The sequence below is a fragment of the Agrilus planipennis genome, unplaced genomic scaffold (genome assembly GCF_000699045.2).
Source record: "Agrilus planipennis isolate EAB-ADULT unplaced genomic scaffold, Apla_2.0 scaffold324, whole genome shotgun sequence".
Taxonomy (NCBI): Eukaryota; Metazoa; Arthropoda; class Insecta; order Coleoptera; family Buprestidae; genus Agrilus; species Agrilus planipennis.
In genome coordinates this window covers 39,658-59,346 of record NW_020439055.1, presented here as the reverse complement: position 1 = coordinate 59,346, position 19,689 = coordinate 39,658, and the positions used below count along the sequence as shown (strand labels likewise).

General features: G+C 33.5%; 2 protein-coding genes across 2 annotated transcripts; both read right to left on the bottom strand.

The window, feature by feature from the left end:
• Nucleotides 1-1,558: 1,558 nt before the first annotated feature.
• On the bottom strand, nt 1,559-6,330 carry LOC108742152. The gene is made up of 2 exons (XM_018477217.1): nt 6,120-6,330; nt 1,559-3,698 (listed from the first exon to the last, which is right to left on the bottom strand). The coding sequence occupies exons 1-2, from the start codon at nt 6,138-6,140 to the stop codon at nt 1,785-1,787; spliced, it is 1,935 nt and encodes a 644-aa protein (XP_018332719.1). The 5' UTR covers nt 6,141-6,330; the 3' UTR covers nt 1,559-1,784.
• A 4,627-nt stretch (nt 6,331-10,957) lies between these two features.
• Nucleotides 10,958-18,623, bottom strand: LOC112903899. Its single transcript, XM_025977040.1, has 4 exons — nt 18,614-18,623; nt 15,990-16,127; nt 14,137-14,556; nt 10,958-11,353 (listed from the first exon to the last, which is right to left on the bottom strand). Exons 1-4 carry the CDS (start codon nt 18,621-18,623, stop codon nt 11,091-11,093), a joined length of 831 nt encoding a protein of 276 aa, XP_025832825.1. The 3' UTR covers nt 10,958-11,090.
• Nucleotides 18,624-19,689: the final 1,066 nt, after the last annotated feature.

The window sequence follows — 19,689 nt, the reverse complement described above, 5'->3', positions numbered from 1 at the left end:
TTATCCTTGAATTCAACGGACGACCGATTTCACGCAAGCAAAAATAATTTCATTGTTGAAAATGTACGTTGGTTGAACGGTCTAGGAGTTCTTCATACGGATGAAGAAAAATTATAATCCAAGCGATTGTACGATGTCCAGGATTCCCTCATTTGTCTCCTACTATTTCTAATTCCTTCCCTTTTATAACCTTTTCTATAATAGCGATCGCCTATAACTGTCAGTATATAATCATCTATTAATATTTAGCTAAAAAATTGTCGCAACCTAATTAAGAAGCACGTCTTCAACAATTTTAATAGCTAAATTATTTATAAATGTATTGGCACAACAACTGTCATTGTCAGTACTTTTAATGATGCTATTGTAACGTTTAATTGCCATCTATAATAAAACGCATTAATTAAACGTAAGGTAGTGTAATAATATTTTACATCATTTGAACGTACGAAACAGTGGCAATAACAGTAATTATGCATTATATGCTCACATATAGCGGTCAGAGAAATTGCAACACTGTCAAAGATGAATATACATGTACGAATAATGTTCCACTTTAAAATTTCCTAACGTGGGAAATACTTGCCTGTTTCAATAATAGCTTTATTACAAACATGTATGTATGACCAAGGGAATCAGAAACTGCATGTGAATTCATATAAAAGACCCTCCAGTTAATTATTTGGCAACCGCTGTGTTACGAAACCCGTTTCAGGGATTTAAAGTTGCACAAAATGAAAATTAATATTTTTTCGTTGAATATTATCCCACAAGCAACAATGGAATTATTGTGTGCTAATGCTATTAGAGTTATTAACAATGAACATTCTGTATAAGGAAAGGCTTTTGTTAATAAAAAACGTTAGAAAATGTACAAGAATTGTTTTGAAGAAATCGTTTTTAAAATAGCCACTTTATGAGAATGAACTTATGCAAATGTTTTAGATCAAAGTATATTCGATTAACTGTGAGAGAATTGTACGAATTAGGTTTGATTTAATACATATTTGACTACATATGTAGAAAATAGAATTTAGTTCTTTACAGATTTTGTGTATGTAAATAAGTTGATCAATATTTAGAAAGATCCTGATACCAAACGAAAAAAAATGCAATTACACGGAGATTTTTGAGCTATACACTGACTTAAGTCTATCGAGACGAATCATCTTATAAAATATGTTCGTCGATTCGCCAACGGGAATGATCCACATCTTCAGAAGCATCCCCAATCAGTACAATTCATCGAACAAACGTTTATTTTAATTTTTATAATGTTAAAGAAACATCGAATGATATTAATCCATTTAACAAATGACCATCATCAAAAGCAATACCAACCGTATAAAAATAATAATTCTTAAGGACAACTGCACAAACTCAAACAATTTATAGATAATCATATTCACCATGACAATGACATTCAATATAATTACAATAATTATCATATAGCAAAAGATTTATTTATTTTAAATACAAAATAACATTAACATACGTTTCATTTAAATTAAAAACAAAATTTGATTTCAACAATTAATATTTGTAGGGTTTTAATATTTACAAAAGTGTGCTAGCTCTGAGGCCAGCTGTTATTCTATTTTTATTTTAGTATTATAAAAAAATTATAAACATCCTCTTTCGATTTTCGTTTACCTTTTTATTTATCTGCATATATGTTTTTAAACTTGTGCTTTTTCAAATGTTGTAGATCTAATAGGTACCATGAAAACATTCTGAGCTGTCTATATTAATTTGGAAATGCTTCTTTGGTATTCAAATTGATATCAATTAAGGACAGATCGGCTGCTTCTTCTGTATGTTCTTGAGTCATCTGTTTCGTCAACTTCCTCTCCCAGAATCTCTACATTTCTTTGACCCCCAGTTTTTATAATCGTCGGGTTGGATGTTGCACTATATTGTGCCTCAGTGTCTGCCTCCAGAGGCAAATAGGGATTAATAGCCAGTTTCAACATTTTAAGCAACAGCATTTCTCTAACCAAAGGTGGAAGAAATTTTTCTTCGCTTCCATCTCTATCAACGACCATCCTTTTGCTTTGTGAATAAGCCTGATCTGTTCTGATAGGAATATTTGGATTATATTCCCGTTGCCTATAAGGAATAGGCTGGAATGGAACTCTCTGTGGAATAAGGATCATCGAGCTTCGCGTCAGTGGATCCTGAATATGAGAACTTACCAATGAATTAACCATTTCCAATTTCCTCTGACGTATAGTTAACTGATCCAAAATCTTTTGGAAATCATTAACGCTAACTGGAGGTTCTATTTCATCTATTTGCATCTGAAGCTCGTGTTCAGTATGAGTAACGCGCAATGGCGGGGCTCGGTGGTTTACAGGAATCAATGTACCGTAGATTACATTGGGTTCAGATGTAATTCTGTTATCATCAATTGGAATTGCCCTTATGAGTGGTGATGGTTGAAACACCTGAACGTTTTGTCCGTTTCTTAATTGCGTCTGGTAATGGTTTTGAGTATCACTGCGTTCTTCATTAGAACTGATGAACCCACTTGGTCTGTTATTATTATTGGTATATTGGGATAAAAGTGGATGACCAGCAGGTACTAATATAAGCTCGCCATTAGAAGGATGCTGAATGGCTGCTAACCTTTGATGGGATTGAAGATAGGGAGGTGTTGGAAGTCCTTGGACAGGGACCTGTGTTCTAAATTCTTCGTTACTGCTTATAGATTCCGTGGTGGTTTGCTCCTGAGGATACTCTGGTATGACAAACTGATTCCTGGTTGAAGATGTAGTTTGAGCATGCTTAATTACAAATGGGGTAGCATTCAGTGCTCGTGCGGTAGTTGATAGAATGGGAATCGATCTAGATCTTGCTGTAGTGGTAAACAAAGGAGGTCGTGGAGTTCCAGTGGTTTTTGACCCGGTGTAGATGTCGGACAGATCCGTGCTTTGTTGTATCGTCAACTGTCTGGTATCGAATTCGGGTCTCCTATCCTGAAACAGCTGCCTCCTCAGGCTATTTCCGTGTATTTCCGGTTCTTCAGTAACCGGTTTTATTGTGGAATCGGCTTCACTTAAAGATGTTTCTAAAGTGTGCTTTTGGAGTGTAGTTTCTGTAGATGGGATCTCTTCTACAGCTGGTTTAGAAAGCTGTCTTTCAAGTTTCAGCTCCTGATCTTTACTAATTGAATGAGCGTATACAACGTTCACTTCTTTTGTTGATGATGTCGTTGGTTTCGGGGATGTGGTAGAACTTTGTGTAGGAAAGACAAATCTTCTTCGTGGTATGCTTTGGATAACCGAAGGAGTTGTTGTGACTGGTTGCTGCTTCTCTTGCTTCCTTAATAATGATACGTATGTTCGATTAGTTTTAGGAATCCGTTGAACAACTGTCGGCGCTGTGTATTTAGTGTCAGATTCGTTTTTGGTGCTGTAAGTGACTCTTTTAATTTCACCATTTTCGTCAACGAAGCCGTAGGTCCCTTTGATATTTCCGAGCACGTCTCTACTCTCTATTTTAAAGGAACCATCGTCCGCTTCGTAGCCTATCGTATAAGAGCCATCGTCATTGATTTTTTTAATTTGTTTTACTATTTCTAACTTGCTCCGACTTGACTCTGCCTCAGTAAGATCTTTATCTGATTGTGATTTTTCTTTAGTAAAGACTACACTTACGCTCCAATAAAATATCATAATGCTGATAAACCATTGTTTCTGTAAGAACGTTTACTGTTATCACCAAAAATTGTCACTTTGATAAAAAATTCTTATCTCTTACATCAATCAGTTTTATTTAATTAAAGGTAAACTTCACGGTAATTTAAAAATCAGATATGTATTATTTATTTCGTTTAGAAGCATTTTATAAGTACTCTGATTAAAAATTCTGTTCCTAAATAACATTTTCTAGATATAAACTCACCGATTTCTATCATAACTTTTTTGCTTTTCTGTAAAATCTGAAAAAAGTACAACGCAACAAGGCGCAAAGAAGCATGAAAGATACAAACATTGTTCATATGAATTGCAGTGGAACTACAATAATTGCTGGTGCTTTGATGCAATTAAAACAAAACTGGTCTCTTTCTTAACGCGTTCAAATAGTGTTAAATTGGGTGGACACTTTTACCCAAAATAATTACGAAGTAAATTATAATAGACGCACATAGTGAACACGCATGAAATTTAGCATAACCTGCTCATTGTTTGTTTATTTATAAATTTTGAAACGATTTTTGATCCAACCGGTTTTAAAAAAGGACTTGGAAATCATCGAATGCTTTTTGGGTTGATTTGTATTTATCTTTTCAGACGCATTTCGTTCGAAAAAGTGTATGTTTGGAACATGGCTCTGTAATTTCAGATATTGGGCGTGTCGAAAAAAAAAAATTAGAAGCATTTTGGAAGCGGTGTTATAAGCGGATTTTGAAAAGTCCGTGGATAAAAAAGTTAGGAATGACGAGATATTCGAAAGAGTAGGAAAACAAAGGGCGTTAAGGAATTCAATAAATAAAGGAACAGGTACGATGAGAGAACACCTTTTCAAGCACGAAAGGCTAGTTAGAAACATACTAGACCCAGAAACAGGAGTAAAGAGAGGTAGAGGAAGTCAAAGATTGGACTAGTACTTGAGAAATGCAAACATTGCTTCAAAATTGTGAAGGTGTGGAGAGGTGCGTGTTCAATCAGTCTTCAAACTGACGACCTTATGACGATGATAATGATATGCTTGTAAAACTCATTCACATCGCAAAGTAGAATTGAAATAAACCTTTTAACCCCTCTCTGCATAAGTGGCGACCATCTCAAATAAAATTCTTTATTGCATTAAATATGAATCATGAATTTCTGTTTTATTTTGTTTAGAAGTTAGTTGGACCTTAAGTAGCTAAATGTAATTCCAACAAAAAGAAATGGAAACAGAAAATTTTATTAAGTAAAAACATAAGAACTCTAAAATTGGTGGCATAAAATTGTAAAAATCTCAGCTAGATTTTTGGAGGGAACGTGCAGCTAAAATCCCAACGTGGCTATCCGCACGCCTTGTGTGACCCTGATGAGAATATCCTACAACGGCTTACATCAAATTGCATCATTACTACCCCATAAATGACCCTTTATATAAAAGTTACACTACATGAAACATGGTCCCCTATAAATTCTAGTCACTTAAAAATCTCCAGGTTAGCTACATTTAAAATTTCAGCCTCAATGAAGAATTACATACTGATAGATACATGTAAATGTAAGGAGCTATAAGTTGATAGACATCTTTCAAGTAGTCTGTGGAGGGTGCCCAAAATGTAATTCAAACATCAATAAAATGTAGTAATATTGTTTGACTAACTCAAAACCAGTCGAAGCTGTAGTAAAAAACTAAACGATTTATTAATTGGATATTCTATGTGATTAACAGATATTGGCGGCGCGACGGCGGTCATAACAAGTTGTTTTTGAATTGTATTAGCGAGACGTTTCAATTGAATTAAGTGTCCTAATTTGCCCAAACTTGTAATTAAATAGATTCCCAGCGCGAAACTCATTCCTGAGAGGAAATGACTTGTCAACCACGATTAAATCGGATTGCTTCTGCTAATTATAACAGAAACCGAAATTCATACTTCTGGATATTCCTACTACACTATTGGGGCAAAGTTATTTCCGAGAGTATTCAATTTACTGCGTCCCAAAATGTAAACAGCAGATTAATAATATAGCTTAACAAATTGCACATTTGCAACTTGCTGAAATCAACTAAAATGCACGGTGATGGCTCATTATACCAATGGAACGTTGGAACAGAAATTGCTTTTAACAAATAAGATTTGAAATCTAGAATAAGCGTGATTTATACATATATCGAAAGTTAGTACGTAAATCAAAGCCAAAAGGGGGTTAAAAGTTTTAGTTTTTAGGAAACAACCGCCAACTTTTCGTTCTAGTTGTTGGTCTTTTTCATGGTTCAGAACTATTGCATCTGCTTTGCGAAAATCGACCATTTAGGCGAAACGTTGGCTATCGTTGGTTTTATAAATAAATAAATAAATAAATAAATAACCTTTAGCCCCTTACGTATATTTTTATTATTTTTTAATAACATAAAAACTGAACCTGATTACACTACATGGTCCTCACCTTTCTTATGACAATATCCATCTTTCCGCTAAGGCACCATAACCACACAAACACAAGAAACACTAAGAAACCGTTGAAATTCGCGGTATCCTATATAGCTACCGGCGATGGTCTTCAGGAGGTGCTGGAAGCTAAAGGGAGGTGTCCAAAAGTGACCTTGAAAACCCCACACGTGCCAAGCTTCCGCAAAACTATGTACCACCACTGCAAACTGCTTAATACACTCATGCACAGTATTACACATAGATAAAAAGACATAAGGCTATTATTTAAACGAACGTAAAAAAGACGTAGTAGTGAAAGTGAGTGAAACATATGAAAATACTTTACACGATTTGATGGAGCTAGTTCCCACAATTTCATTGTTACTATTGTTTTCCTTCAAGACTAACTATTCGCTGTCGACGTTGCTGAGCGTTTTCGTCATTTTAATTCCACTAACGTCAACGAACTAAATTGCGGTTATTTATAAATATACGCGAATAACTAAATAAGGGTAAAATGAAAAAATGACGGTACTATTAATTTAAAAGTACCTACGAATTAAATTGAGTCGTTTTCTTACCACTCATAAGAATGACAATGTCTTTATTCTTCAAATACACTTTACAAGTTTAGTGATTTTGTCAACTATTGATTGGATATAGTTCAGTAGGTTGACTCATAGATAATCCAACTAGAAGTTAAAAGAATTATTTACATTTCTTCTCCTTGATACAGAATTCATTCGTTGTATTTTCAATAAACCAATGTTTCATTCATTGATTATGTGTTTATTCATGGTTATTGAGATGTTAATAAAAATGGAGACTTACAAACAAGTGGCAATTGTACCTACCCTTAACACCAAAGTATTACAACTATAAGATCTCCTTTAATCAGAATTGTAGTTAGAATCGTAACACTTGAGCCCAAAACACAACGATTAAAAAATTCAGTAGATAAGACCCATGAATTGAAAGTTCTAGTTCAAAATTAAGCGGCGTTTTTATTTTATAATTCAAATATATCTACTGCTTTGTCAAAATCTTTCACTCTAGGAGCATAATTATATTCTCATACTTTGTCATTTTAACCCAAGGAGTCCTAGGATATTTGGCACTTAAAATATACCCACAACGATGTGGCCCACTCTGCCCATTTGCTAATCTTACATAGATCTCTAAACTGGAATTGTGTCTGTTCTGACTCATTTGAAAACATTATAAACAAATGATTTTCAGTACATTCGGCTCAGGCTGATCATCCTACAAAACGTCGTATCACAAAAGCATAGTAGGTTAGATTATTATGGAATTGGTAGATAGATCCCATTTCCATAACCCACCCCCCAACAGTAGTAAGTCAAAACGTTCATTCAGAACGTATTAGAAAATGTCATATGCCTATCAATCAAAACAGTGAATACGTATATGTACTTTATAGGTACTTTTTCGAAAACGGCAACTTTTAGCTAATATTAGATTCATTGTTGTGGGCTCCCTCAAACCCCACCCCGTACTATAAACACCACTTTAATCGCTCTAAAATTGTATATCCTCATTTCTAATTTTAGAATTACACGTCTTAGGGGTGGCGCTTAACTAAGGATTATTGAAAATCGAAAAGATAAAGCTTTTAGCTCATGTAATTCGACGTAATTAATAAAAGCACACACATCTCAGATACAAAAAGTATCCATTATTCCTCAATACTTATTTTGGTACTTCACTTTCTTCAGGAGTAGATTAATCATTAATTAAAGCTAAACGAAGAATCTAACGAATATGTTGTAGAGTAAGAAAGCATGACAATATTCCTGTTAACAAAGACATCAACTGTGCATTTAATTCAGCTAATTAGTGAGTAAGTAAATAAACTTTTACTTTTCTAAGAATGAAAAATGTCCTGCATGTCACGGAAATGTACCTGTTCACGTTAATTTCCAACGTCTTTCCTCATCTTCCGCATAAACCTATACACATGGTACACGACAAGATTCATTATGCGAAAATAACATGGAAAGGTATATAAAGTAATTGCGAGATTCATCTACCATGTTCAACTGGAAAAGAAGGAGGTAAGTACAGTAAACAATACTCTTCAAATAAATCATCTCCATTAAGTAACATGCAAGCAGCTGAAAATTTTTCTTATGTGTAGAATGTTGGTAATAAAAATTAGGTCATTCTTAATTGAATTACGTAATTATAAACAAAACCAAATACAGAAAAACCTATAGACAGAGCTGGGTAGTTGTCCGATGCAGTATTCGGATACAATTTGTGTATCCACAGACTGTCTCCCAATCCTTTGGAAGAAATATAGTCCTTATCCAGATCCACCAGATTGTTCATAAAGTTCGAATACATTTCATCTTTCTAGCGATACAATTTATTATTCCCGCACTAAATCTATCTACTTGACAATACCTTGGGGACCTTTCCTGTGTCACAGTGGGAAACGGGAGGTCCTCTAATGACAAGTCATCACAAAAATGAACTCTCACTAATAGAACAGTTGATTGAGATTGAGTTTGAGCGTGCCGATCGACATGACCTAGAGGTTTAGACCATTCCAGAGGACCAATTCGATTCCGCGTCAGTCTGCCCTGGTCCAAGTTTATCTGACGCTTCCTTGGACCACTTAGGTATATGCTAGAGCATTAATAATATTGAAAAGATAATTTGTCACTTTTCATATGTCTCTCCTCGACCACCATGTCATTCCCGCGATTCCTAAATGGAGGCCTTCCGCCTTATTCTCCGGTATAGTTTGGTATGCCTGTAGGGCACAGTAAAGAGTGCAAATTGCAAAATATCTCAGATTTGCGAAAACATGATCGTGATTTCTAAATCCTCCAAAGGTATTAACGACCAGTTGAGTCTTAAGTTAAGTATGAATATACAATATGAGTTAAAAAAAATAAAAAGAATGCATATTGTTATTCGTGAAAGGAATGCAGGTAAATTTTGACACTAAAATGAAATGAAGCTTTCTTGACAGAAAATGCGAAATTTTGCTAATAGTATCGTGAAATATAACGACAGGGCATTATTATAATATGTTCCCTTATAATTAAAAAGTTTACATATTTAATTAAATAAAACGCATATATTTATTAAGAATGAATAAGAGAACAGAGGACTCCATAGATGTTAATGAAAAATAGGCGAGAGGTTAGTAGGGCACCTTCTCAGGTATGAAGGTCTAGTCAGCGACATATTACAGGCAGAAACAGGAGTTAGGAGGGGTAGATGTAGGCCTAGATTAGATTAATGTTCGCAAATAGTTAAGGATGTGGGATGTACTAGTTTTAGGAAAATGCGAAGATTAGTTCAGGATAGGAAGCAGTGGAGGTGCGTGTCCAACCAGTCTTAGGACTGACGACCTTATGATGATGATGATATATTTATTTGAGAGTTATTTCCGGAATAGTTCTTAGCTATTTTGATGAAACTCAGCTTTAAGAACAACTTATGGCAAAATCTTAGCATTTCTAGCATTGCAAAGGTTTGCGCTTCGCTTCGTTTGGAAACGAAATCCTATCGGAAGAAAACTCTGATAAACACAACGTTCTTTACCACAAAAAAGCATACCGAGTAATAGTGTGTACCAGATAGGGACAGATAAAGATTCATTTAAATAGGAGACCTTGTAATTTGTTAGTTGTTTTCAATTACCCTCCTAATAAATGTCGGTTTTGTAAGTTTTTCCGTTGTTCTTTTATGAGAATTAGAGCTGAGTAAGTGTTTAAACAACGGGTTCTCACAGGTAGACCTACCGATGACAACAAAAGACTTTGCAAAATACACAATCCTTCATTGTAGATACTTAGACTATTTTCGAAATGTTAACATACATTTTACTAATGTCTTCATTTATCTTCGCCTAAAATTGCCATTGTGTAGTGTGTAACACCACACAACTGTCACACTGTACGTTGCACCGACCGACAATGTACTTAGGTACTACTTACTGAAGTCTCTTAAAGAAAGACTGCATTACAATTTCGCAATTAATTACTATTTATTTATGGTTTACGTGAAGGTAAACTATTTGCACAAGATGTTGCACATGAAATTTATTTACGAAGTTCTATTTATGTATGTATATATTAAACGATGGATATATGAGGTCAAACTTCTCATGTTTTATTACAAGTTTCAAACAGCCGATGAGACAATCCACGTATTTTAAATTTGAAGACATTATTTTTACTCGGGTGAGATTTCTTTTCTGCAAATATTTTTTTTATCCTTTTATTTTCTATCTACTTTATTTTTCACAGTTAAGTGACAAATGTCTTAACGTTTACATAAAATATGTAGGCCTAAATAATGTAGTGCAAAAAAAAAGAATTGAAAAATAAATCCTAATCATTGTGCCCTTCAAAATCCTTGAACCACTGTCTCCTCAAGAGACTAAAATTCTGCTTCTTTTTAAAACTATTCCCTGGGACATCATGTATAATAATTAAATATTTATTAATAATACAGTTATAAATTATGTAATCCACAGAATTATAAAATAATTATCAAACTTTCAGCCAAAAAAAATGACTAAATTTTAGTAGTAATTATGAAAACCTATTAGGTAAAACAAAATATTCACAGTAACATATTTTAAAAATAAAAATAACGTAAATCTTAACTGTACTTCAACTTCTTCTTAAAAGCATACAAATAAAATAGGTTTAAAATACCAGCATATCTGGAAAATTTCAACAGCGGCAGACATTTTCAAGGGCAGAAGTTGGTACAACACAGCACAACGCAACGCAACGCAATGCGAGGCGACGCAACACAACGCAACGCGACACTCAAGGCAACCAAGAAGAACAACGTACTGGCCTTGAAAATGCCTGTCGCAGTTGTAGACGAAACGTCAGGAAATAATTTCTGTAGACAACAGCGAGAAAGTCCGAATAATAATAATAATAGTACTAAAGACGCCGACCGTGAAAGCCTACTTTATTTATTCTATATATTATTAATAATCTATAAAAATTGTAAGCTTAACAAACAGGCTGCCATTTTTTATATAATCTCCATTGAGTATTTTCTTGTGAGACACTCTGTATGTTGTTGCATAGTTGTGCCTGTCCAACAGGATTTGTGATGACAAATCTTTTTGGTAATTCTTAAAATTTAATATAGAGAAACGGTGTTTCCGAGGAATGCTTTGAACCAATTCGAACGCAATGTACTTTGTCCCGAAATGGTTTGGAAAGAGTTTTATAAACAACTCATGACCTAAAAATATTAACTAATAAAACATAAATTAAATGAAGATACGACATTTATATCAAGTAAACGTAGTAGAATCAACTGAAAAATTTACCTATTCATAATACTCTTCAATTAAGTATCTAATAAAAGATTGCTATAATCAATAGGTTTATAAAATACTCAAGAAAAACAATACAAAAGTGCGTGGTTTCATGTATGTTATAATTCAATTGTTAGGTATACGTAAGTGAACAAACAGATACAAGTTTGTACATTACAAGCAAGAATGTGAAACATGTCTTAAAAGGTAATAGTCGAAAAGAAAAACCTCAATAAGTTAATACCAGTGTATTTTTTATTGCGAATTTAAAGCTGATGTTAAGTAATTCTATTTATAATGCTCCTGCTATTTTGACTAACATGGAATACTCCACAGTAGCGATAAACAAAGCAAGACCAATAATATCCCGTTCTTGGTATTGGTCTTGCTCTTGCTTATTTGATCTTGGTCTTGGTCTCGCTCAAATATTTCAAGTCTTGGTCTTGCTTGTTACGTCTTGGTCATGCTCATTCAATTTGATATTTACGTTTTCTTTAATAATCCTTATAAGCACAAGTTTTTTTATTTACTGACACAATAATTGTCTTAAAGCTGAAATTTTCTGTCTTTTTTGTCATGACTTTTAAGGAAAATAGTGACAATATTTGTGATTGTTACGAAAACTGAAAAACTTACCTTCCTCCAAAGCATAAATTGACCTATTAGCGAATTTGGTCTCGGATTTTCATATGCAGTTTTGGTTTTAGTCTTGGTCTTATTCGTTCGATCTTGGCTTTAGTCTTACCACAGCCGTCTCTACTTACAAGCCATGCTGAAGGTTTACTTGGCAACACTGTGGGAGTCCCAGGATTTCCCAGTTAATGAGAGTTACAACTAATACATTGGTTGTTGTGTTTTTTTCGTTGTTCTATAATATTTTAATTTTAGCGGAAATATCGTGCAAAAATGTGCAGTAAGGATGCTTATAGTGTGTTTTAGTGATTAATACCTTTGGATACAGTTTTTAATTGCAGAAGGTAATATTAACTATTAAGTGAAAGAAGTGAAATGTTTTAGGTCAGATTGTGTGTTTTAGTTGTAAATTTTCTTGTTTTTTTCTTAACAAAATGCCTCGTTGTTGTTGTGTTCCCAGTAGCAATTCAAATTATAAATCGTATTTAAAATGTAAGTATGTCTATATTTTTATTCCCAAAAAAAATGAAATGCGAAAAAAATGCAATGAAAACATTCTGCAGTTTACATACATCACTTTAATAAAAGTGACATTATAAAAACAGTAAAAAAAGTATCCACTCCTGGTAATGTTTTGAATGTGCTTTTAACATATCGTAAATTACCAGAGAATAAGAAAAAGAAATTTAAATTATTGAAAATTCTCCCTTAAACTAAGTCAGTTTATTGAAATTTTAAATTCCGTTTATTTGAATGAATTGTGATTTAAATAACTCCTTAAAAATTTACATTTCAGGATATGCAGTTTATTCTGTTCGTAAAAATATAACTTGCAACATTTGTGTTTCACTCATAATAAACAAAAAAGGCTCTTGCGTTGGAGATATTTATTTTATTATTTACAAAGGGGAGGACTTTCTGTTCCTACTGATAATATTAGTATAGTTTTTTTTTCACATTTATGCCATTCTTGAAGAAATAAGTAATAACGAAAATCTGCAGACATAATGTTTACGGGCTGAACATCAAAAATTAATTTTAGGAAAATTAACTGTTTTCAATAATATGTAGTTGTGGAAAACATTATAAAGATATACTCTTCCACATTGTATCTTCTTTTGCTAATGTTTTGCTTAATGATTACGTTAAAATTATAAATTATAGAAAGCAACAGTCCCGCCACTTCGATTTAAATTCAGCTAACTGTAAGCCAGCAAAAATCCGTAAATTAGATAAGTTGATTGATAAGTTTTAATGGGATGGCAGGGCTATTGGCGAACCCCAAAAAAAGGGTAACGCGCCTTGGCAATACCTCAGTAGTGGTGTGGAAATTTGCCTTAATAAAATTACAATTATCGAGATGAAATTCATGTAGGTACCTATCAATGCTTACCTAATCTATTGTCTTTTCTATTTTATTCTCAATACTTACATGTTGAAGTGTATTTTAAATAACGCCACATACTATCAGTGATAAACAAATGTTAGTTATTGAATAATTTAATTCATTTTTATCGTAATGGGTGTCTAAAAATCATGTGTAACGACGTGTAGTAATAACAACTAAGACTCGCAGAATAGGACTCTCACATCGAAGCAATGCGCTGTTGCCAAATTTATCAGCATGGCTTGTATTAAAGACGGCTGTGGTCTTACACTTGTTCATTCGGTCTTAGTCTTGGCCTCAAAGGGCATTGCCCCAGAAATTGTATTAAATTGTATTGTTTTCATTATTTTGCAAACTTCTTGGGAAAGTCAACATTTTTTGACATTTGTAGCATTAAAAAGTATTTTATGTCGTTAAGCTTATTCAAAGAATGTTTCACAAGCAGTTGTCAACTCATTTCAAAATAAATTGATGAACATTTACGCTACCAGGTACTTGTTTTCTTATCTTCCGAATTTTGATTCAATTTAATGTATGCATCTCTATTATTTTTTATTACGTATTAACTTTTACAGTTTTGTTGTACCTGTGCAAATATTCAACAAGAAAAGAACGAATGAATGAAACATTGTAGCCGTAATGTTTTCGGTTTAATATGAAAAGTATTATGGTCTTATTTAAACCTACCGTAAAGGTGAAATGAACTACTAAAGATGACGTTTTCATAGCTATTGAGCGTTTCATTAATTCCATCTATTCTCCAGAAGTAGACGAACGACAATCCCATATTACTGTCTTGAAATGTCAAATTAAACTTTGATGCTTCCAGTTCTCTCACGTCCTTGTCCTGACTGTCAAAATTACGGACACCTAACGAACTTCCTTCACGATATAAATTCGTTTGTGATCCTTGAACACGGCGATCTAGTGACATGGGATTTAGAGCATTGTAAATGTAGTACTCGTAGTCTCTAGATTCTCTTTTTGGATAGAGATTTTTATGCATTTTCTCGTATGAAGCACCATCTCCATACAGAGCAGTTTGGAGATTTGTTATCAGTCGTGTTAAGTTTTCTTCGAGGGCATTCAGTTTTATGTGAAGCTCATCTAAAAATTCATTTTAACGCTACATTTAATTGCTAATATCTACAATATGGTTCAACTTTGCGCTCAAATATCTACAATATTTAGGGTTCAAAACAAAAGTTACAGGAAATACAAATCAAATCATTTCTAGATATATAGGAAAATGGAAGAGGTTTTGATGAAACAAACTTTCCTTTAAGAGGAGTACCACATTTAATTAATAAATTATTTCACTGGAAATTGATGTTTGATATTTTTATTTTTCATTTACTATGGATGTTCATAAAGTAGAGTCAAAAAGAAATCCTAATTAAACTTGTCAATTTTTAATTGAAATACTCTGTATATTGTTTCATTTTTGAGTTAAGTACCTTTTTTTTGACCAATAAAAAATAAAGTTGTTGTGGTCTATGACAAGTTTAAACAAATTCCATTACATCCTTTATTTTGCTCAGTCTTTGAATACATCTTCGAGCTTTTCAAAAACAATATACAGGACGAGTCGAAACTCTAGGTCACTACAGTTTTGTCGACAAATTTCGATGCAAGACCCTCTACAGTATGTTCAATTTTTCAGTTTTATTAAGCATAGATGTTGTGCTCACTTACAGAAAGGTACAGCGTCGGTTATTCGCACAAACGAATATGACCGTTTGCTTACCGTCAGATGTTTCCGATCAAAACCCAATCGTAAGCCTGTGGAGCTAATAGTTACGCCCACTAAGGTAGCCCGCGCACATCGATCTGCCGTCGTGTACTTTTCTCTAAGTGAACGGACTCTACCTTATAGCCTTAAACCACAACGTATACTTCATTTACTTTCTGTAGCGATGTGCCCTTTCCAATGTTTTGGATGCGCGCTGGCAAAATCGTAGGTAGGGAGAAAAAAGCTCATTATACTCTCGACGCTTGTTCATTAAACAAACTTTTTCATACAGTACCTGGCAAAAGTTTTGTTCAATCATGAATAGTAGTGCAAGTCGAAAACAAGCGTTAAAGCCTTTAATATTTCTTCAAATATAAATAAACATCTCGTTAATATTTTCAGTAATGGTACCAATAACAGCGCATTTGAGTAATGCAATTGTAGTGGATAAAATGGTCAATTTTTCTGTGCAGTACTGTACGGATTATACGCTCCTCACCGGTTAAGAGTTTGGCTGAGAGTTGTCTCCTTCCTTTTCTGGCCTAATGCTGTTCTTTTCTACTTTGCGCCGGTCAAACTGAAGGTCACATCGCTACAGAAAGTAAATAAAGTATACAGAGACATTTGTCCTTTTAAAATCAACAGTACTTATACCCAATGGTTACCTTTTCTCCATAAAGTAATCGCAACACCTAAATGAATTAACCCGAATATTTAGTTAAAACGTTTATGTAATTTAGGTACTCGCTTGTTACTTATGAGCTAAAGGCAGTTAAATAAAGAACAGAAGCTCGCCAACACGTTTTACCTGATGTACAAACACCTTCCAATTTCCTAGTCAAAGTGGCATTTGCTGTTGCATTTACAAGATCCGATGTTATTCGACAAATAGCGTGTTGCTTCTCCTCCGCTGGTTTTGTATCTGGAAACGAGACAGAATGCGCATCTAGATAAGTGGGTTAGTAAATTGGACATCGGACTTGCAAATACGTACAGTGGTTATCTAGCTGGTCTATTAGTGCGATATTGACAAATTAACCGTAATACAGATTAATTAAGAATAAAACAATTAATAATCCGTTATTTGTTATTCTGTTGTTTGCTTTCGACCAAAATATTATTTTATTTAAAGTAATTATGGGATCTTTATGATTAATACATAATTTGTCATTACATCGCTGTAGATAGTGAGCAACCTCAGCGAGTGACGGTCAAAATATAATTAATTCCAATATAAAGGGCTGAAAGGATCAATAATCGCTCCTTTAAATCCCTGTGTGGACAGATGAGTAGACTACGCGGTTCTTCCTTATNTCAGTTTTTTGCCAGCAAAGACCAAAAATTTTATGAGCGTGGAATTATGCTACTACCAGAAAGATGGCAAAAGGTGTTGGACCAGAACGGTCAATATATAATTTAATAAAGTATTTGTTTATTATACGAAAACTGTCTTTCATTTCCACAAAAAAAAACGAAATGACTTTCCGAACAACCCTATAATTTGTCATTAGATCGCTGTAGATAGTGGGCAACCTAAAACAGTTGCTCAGTTGTTAGGTAGTCTGCAACATTGATAACGCTCGAAACACAGTTAATTCCACTGTAAAGTAAAGGACTGAAAGGATCAATAAATAATTGCTCTTTGCTCATCCCTGTATAGACACACGAGTAAACTGACCAGATGTATATTGTTTAGCACCTCAAAAAAACTTTATTTGAAGGGAGTACGATGTATGCAAACAGCATTTTCTTAATATTATCTAAGATGCTTGTGGAATACAACTAAAAAGACCTTTGCAGACAGACCCAATTAAGCTTTTCAATTTTTATTTCAAGTTATCGTTAAATTAACACATTTTCTACTAAAATACTTTTTAAATGCTCAGCTATTCTAATTTTTAACGATCGACCTGTCTGCCTAACGTAAGTTAATTGTTTTTCGATGTTCATCATGTGCAACTTCGTAATAAAAATTTTAAAATTTATGCTCTCCCTAAGCGTTAATCATCTGAAAATAGTTTTTTAATTTGAAACTATATTTTTAATTACAATTTAGTTGACGCAAACACACAAACTATGAAATAATTTCAACACAGTAGCAACAATTAGCACCAAAAAAACATGATTAACGTTAAACATAAGCAATTTTCAGCGGAAGAGGCTAATAATGTATGTGTTTCAATTATGAGCAGGAATATGAATACTTGTGCTTACCAATTAGTGGAAGTGTAATAGTAGAGTGTGTCAAATATATTAAATAAACAAACAACCACAACAATATGTACATAATTTCTACCGTACTAAGTAGGGTAAATCGGATATTTTATCGGTTGTTTCAGTAAAGATCCCTAAAACCGTACTGAGCTTGCTCAACTTCTAATCTTAAAATCATCATGGAAGTTTCACCATCTTCAATTTAAATACATATTAAAACGGACGTAGTGGCACTCTCATTCTAATAATTCTAAAAATAATTCTATTCTGTTTTTAGATCGTCATTGTAGATTTATAACTAAATCATTTTTCACGGTTTTCAGGTGAACAGGTTGAGTTCTAATTTTTAAACAAATCCAGCAATTTCCATCGCTCGTATCATTTATATGGAATGACTTATTTGGCTTGTTGCCAAAAATGTAAAACCAACAAAAAAGTGCTAATCAGTTCGTTTATCTTACGTTAAATGAGATACCGGTTAAACGACCCCGTAAGATGTATAATAACCAACGATAAAACCGTATATCTTCTAATTTTACAGTTTCTAATATTAACTTTTTTTTAAATCGTTTTCAAGTTCAATGTATTAGGTATTAAAATACCAAGACACTTAATAATTTTGTTAATTTTAGAGGAGGTCACAGAATTTTGTAAACTTCACAAATTCAACCTAACCGGAGGCGGGGCAAGAAGACCATTTGATTTACGTAACAAAGAATGGGCACTTTTATGGATAAGCAACAAAAACAGTCGTCTTTTTTTCATTTATTTCAATTATTTGCTTTGTGTTAGACAAAAGCTTATTTATTAACAGTAAAAGATAGAAGAAACTGCTTCATACACATTAGATTCCTGTCTTCATTCCAGCCGGCTTTCCATTAAATACCACCCTCCCCAATGTTCTTAAAAGTCAAATGGAACCACTCTTCAGATACTCTCTACCCAATAATAGTCCAGTCAAAATAGACATTTGACTTAGCCAAAATTCGCATAGAGCTGAAAATTGTCAGAGACGTTAAATACGTCATTATAAATAAAATGTTAAAAGTCCTCTTCGGTCGTACTTCTGCAAAAAATTTTATTCAAGGTCAAAAGTGCAAAATTAAGGTTTTTTCTATTTTTCTCGAAAACGGTAAGTTTTATCGTGAAAATAGGTCAGACAAAAGTTGTAGATCATACAATTCTCTACAAAAATGTTCCAGTCACCTTTTCACTTACGACTCACCATTTGTGAGATATTGCGGTTTTAAACATTAGAAAATTCATATTTTACATATGCACACATTTCGGAACCCCCTATGAGGTAACTTGGCGCATTTTTTTTAACGCGGTTTCCCCTAGTAGGTATACTCCACGATCTATTGTCATTAAGAAAATTTGATCAGATCGTATACAATTGATTGAAAAAATGGTAATATTGCTAATGATTAAAGTGGAATGGGTGGTTTTCTTCCAAATGTTAGTATATTAGATAATTGTCTAATTCCACTTCGTCAATTATTTCTTCGTCTTCATTTTCTTCTTGCAGAATTTCTGTTCGCTGTTCTAAGAAAAGGGATGCATCAATTGTCTCTTCATTAATATCATAAATATTGTCATCTGTTGTATTTGTTTCAATATTGGAGCANTGTACTTGGCGCATTTTTTTTTAACGTGGTTTCCCCAGTAGGTATACTTCACGATCTATTGTCATTAACAAAGTTTGATCAGATCGTATCTTATTGATTGAAAAAATAGTAATATTGCTAATGATCAAAGTGGAATAGGTGGTTTTCTTCTAAATGTTAGTATATTAGATAATTGTCTAATTCTACTTCGACAATTATTTCTTCGTCTTCATTTTCTTCTTGCAGAATTTCTGTTCGCTGTTCTAAGAAAAGGGATGCATCAATTGTCTCTTCATTAATATCATAAATATTGTCATCTGTTGTATTTGTTTCAATATTGAAGCAAGTCTGACCCTGATGCATAGGTACTGTCGAACAAAATACGTAGTCCCACTTTTTGACAGCTACAATTCTTACTACAATCCGTCTTGTATTTACAAAAAATAGTATTAAGCAGTTTTTCTGGAGCAGACGGGAGTAGAGTTTGAATTGGCTCCAAATAATTATCTGTTAATTTCCAACCCCATCCTTCTGGGTCCAGCTCATTGCCTAGCCACACTTGAACTTGATAATACACACGATACAAGTGTTGAAAGGCAGAAGCAGATGTTGGAGGCAGACAATACAGTACAGCAGTATTTAAATTGTTCGAAAAACGTAATGATTTAATTGATTGCGCAGAAGTAT

Coding starts and splice junctions, on each gene's coding strand:
- LOC108742152 (XM_018477217.1), bottom strand. CDS start 6,140: ATGGATATTGTCATAAGAAAG. Junction 3,699..6,119: donor TGGATATTGTCATAAGAAAG/GTGAGGACCATG, acceptor ACGTTCTTACAG/AAACAATGGTTTATCAGCAT.
- LOC112903899 (XM_025977040.1), bottom strand. Junction 14,557..15,989: donor GGAAGGTGTTTGTACATCAG/GTAAAACGTGTT, acceptor ATGAATTTTTAG/ATGAGCTTCACATAAAACTG. Junction 11,354..14,136: donor TAGTTCATTTCACCTTTACG/GTAGGTTTAAAT, acceptor TAATATTTTTAG/GTCATGAGTTGTTTATAAAA.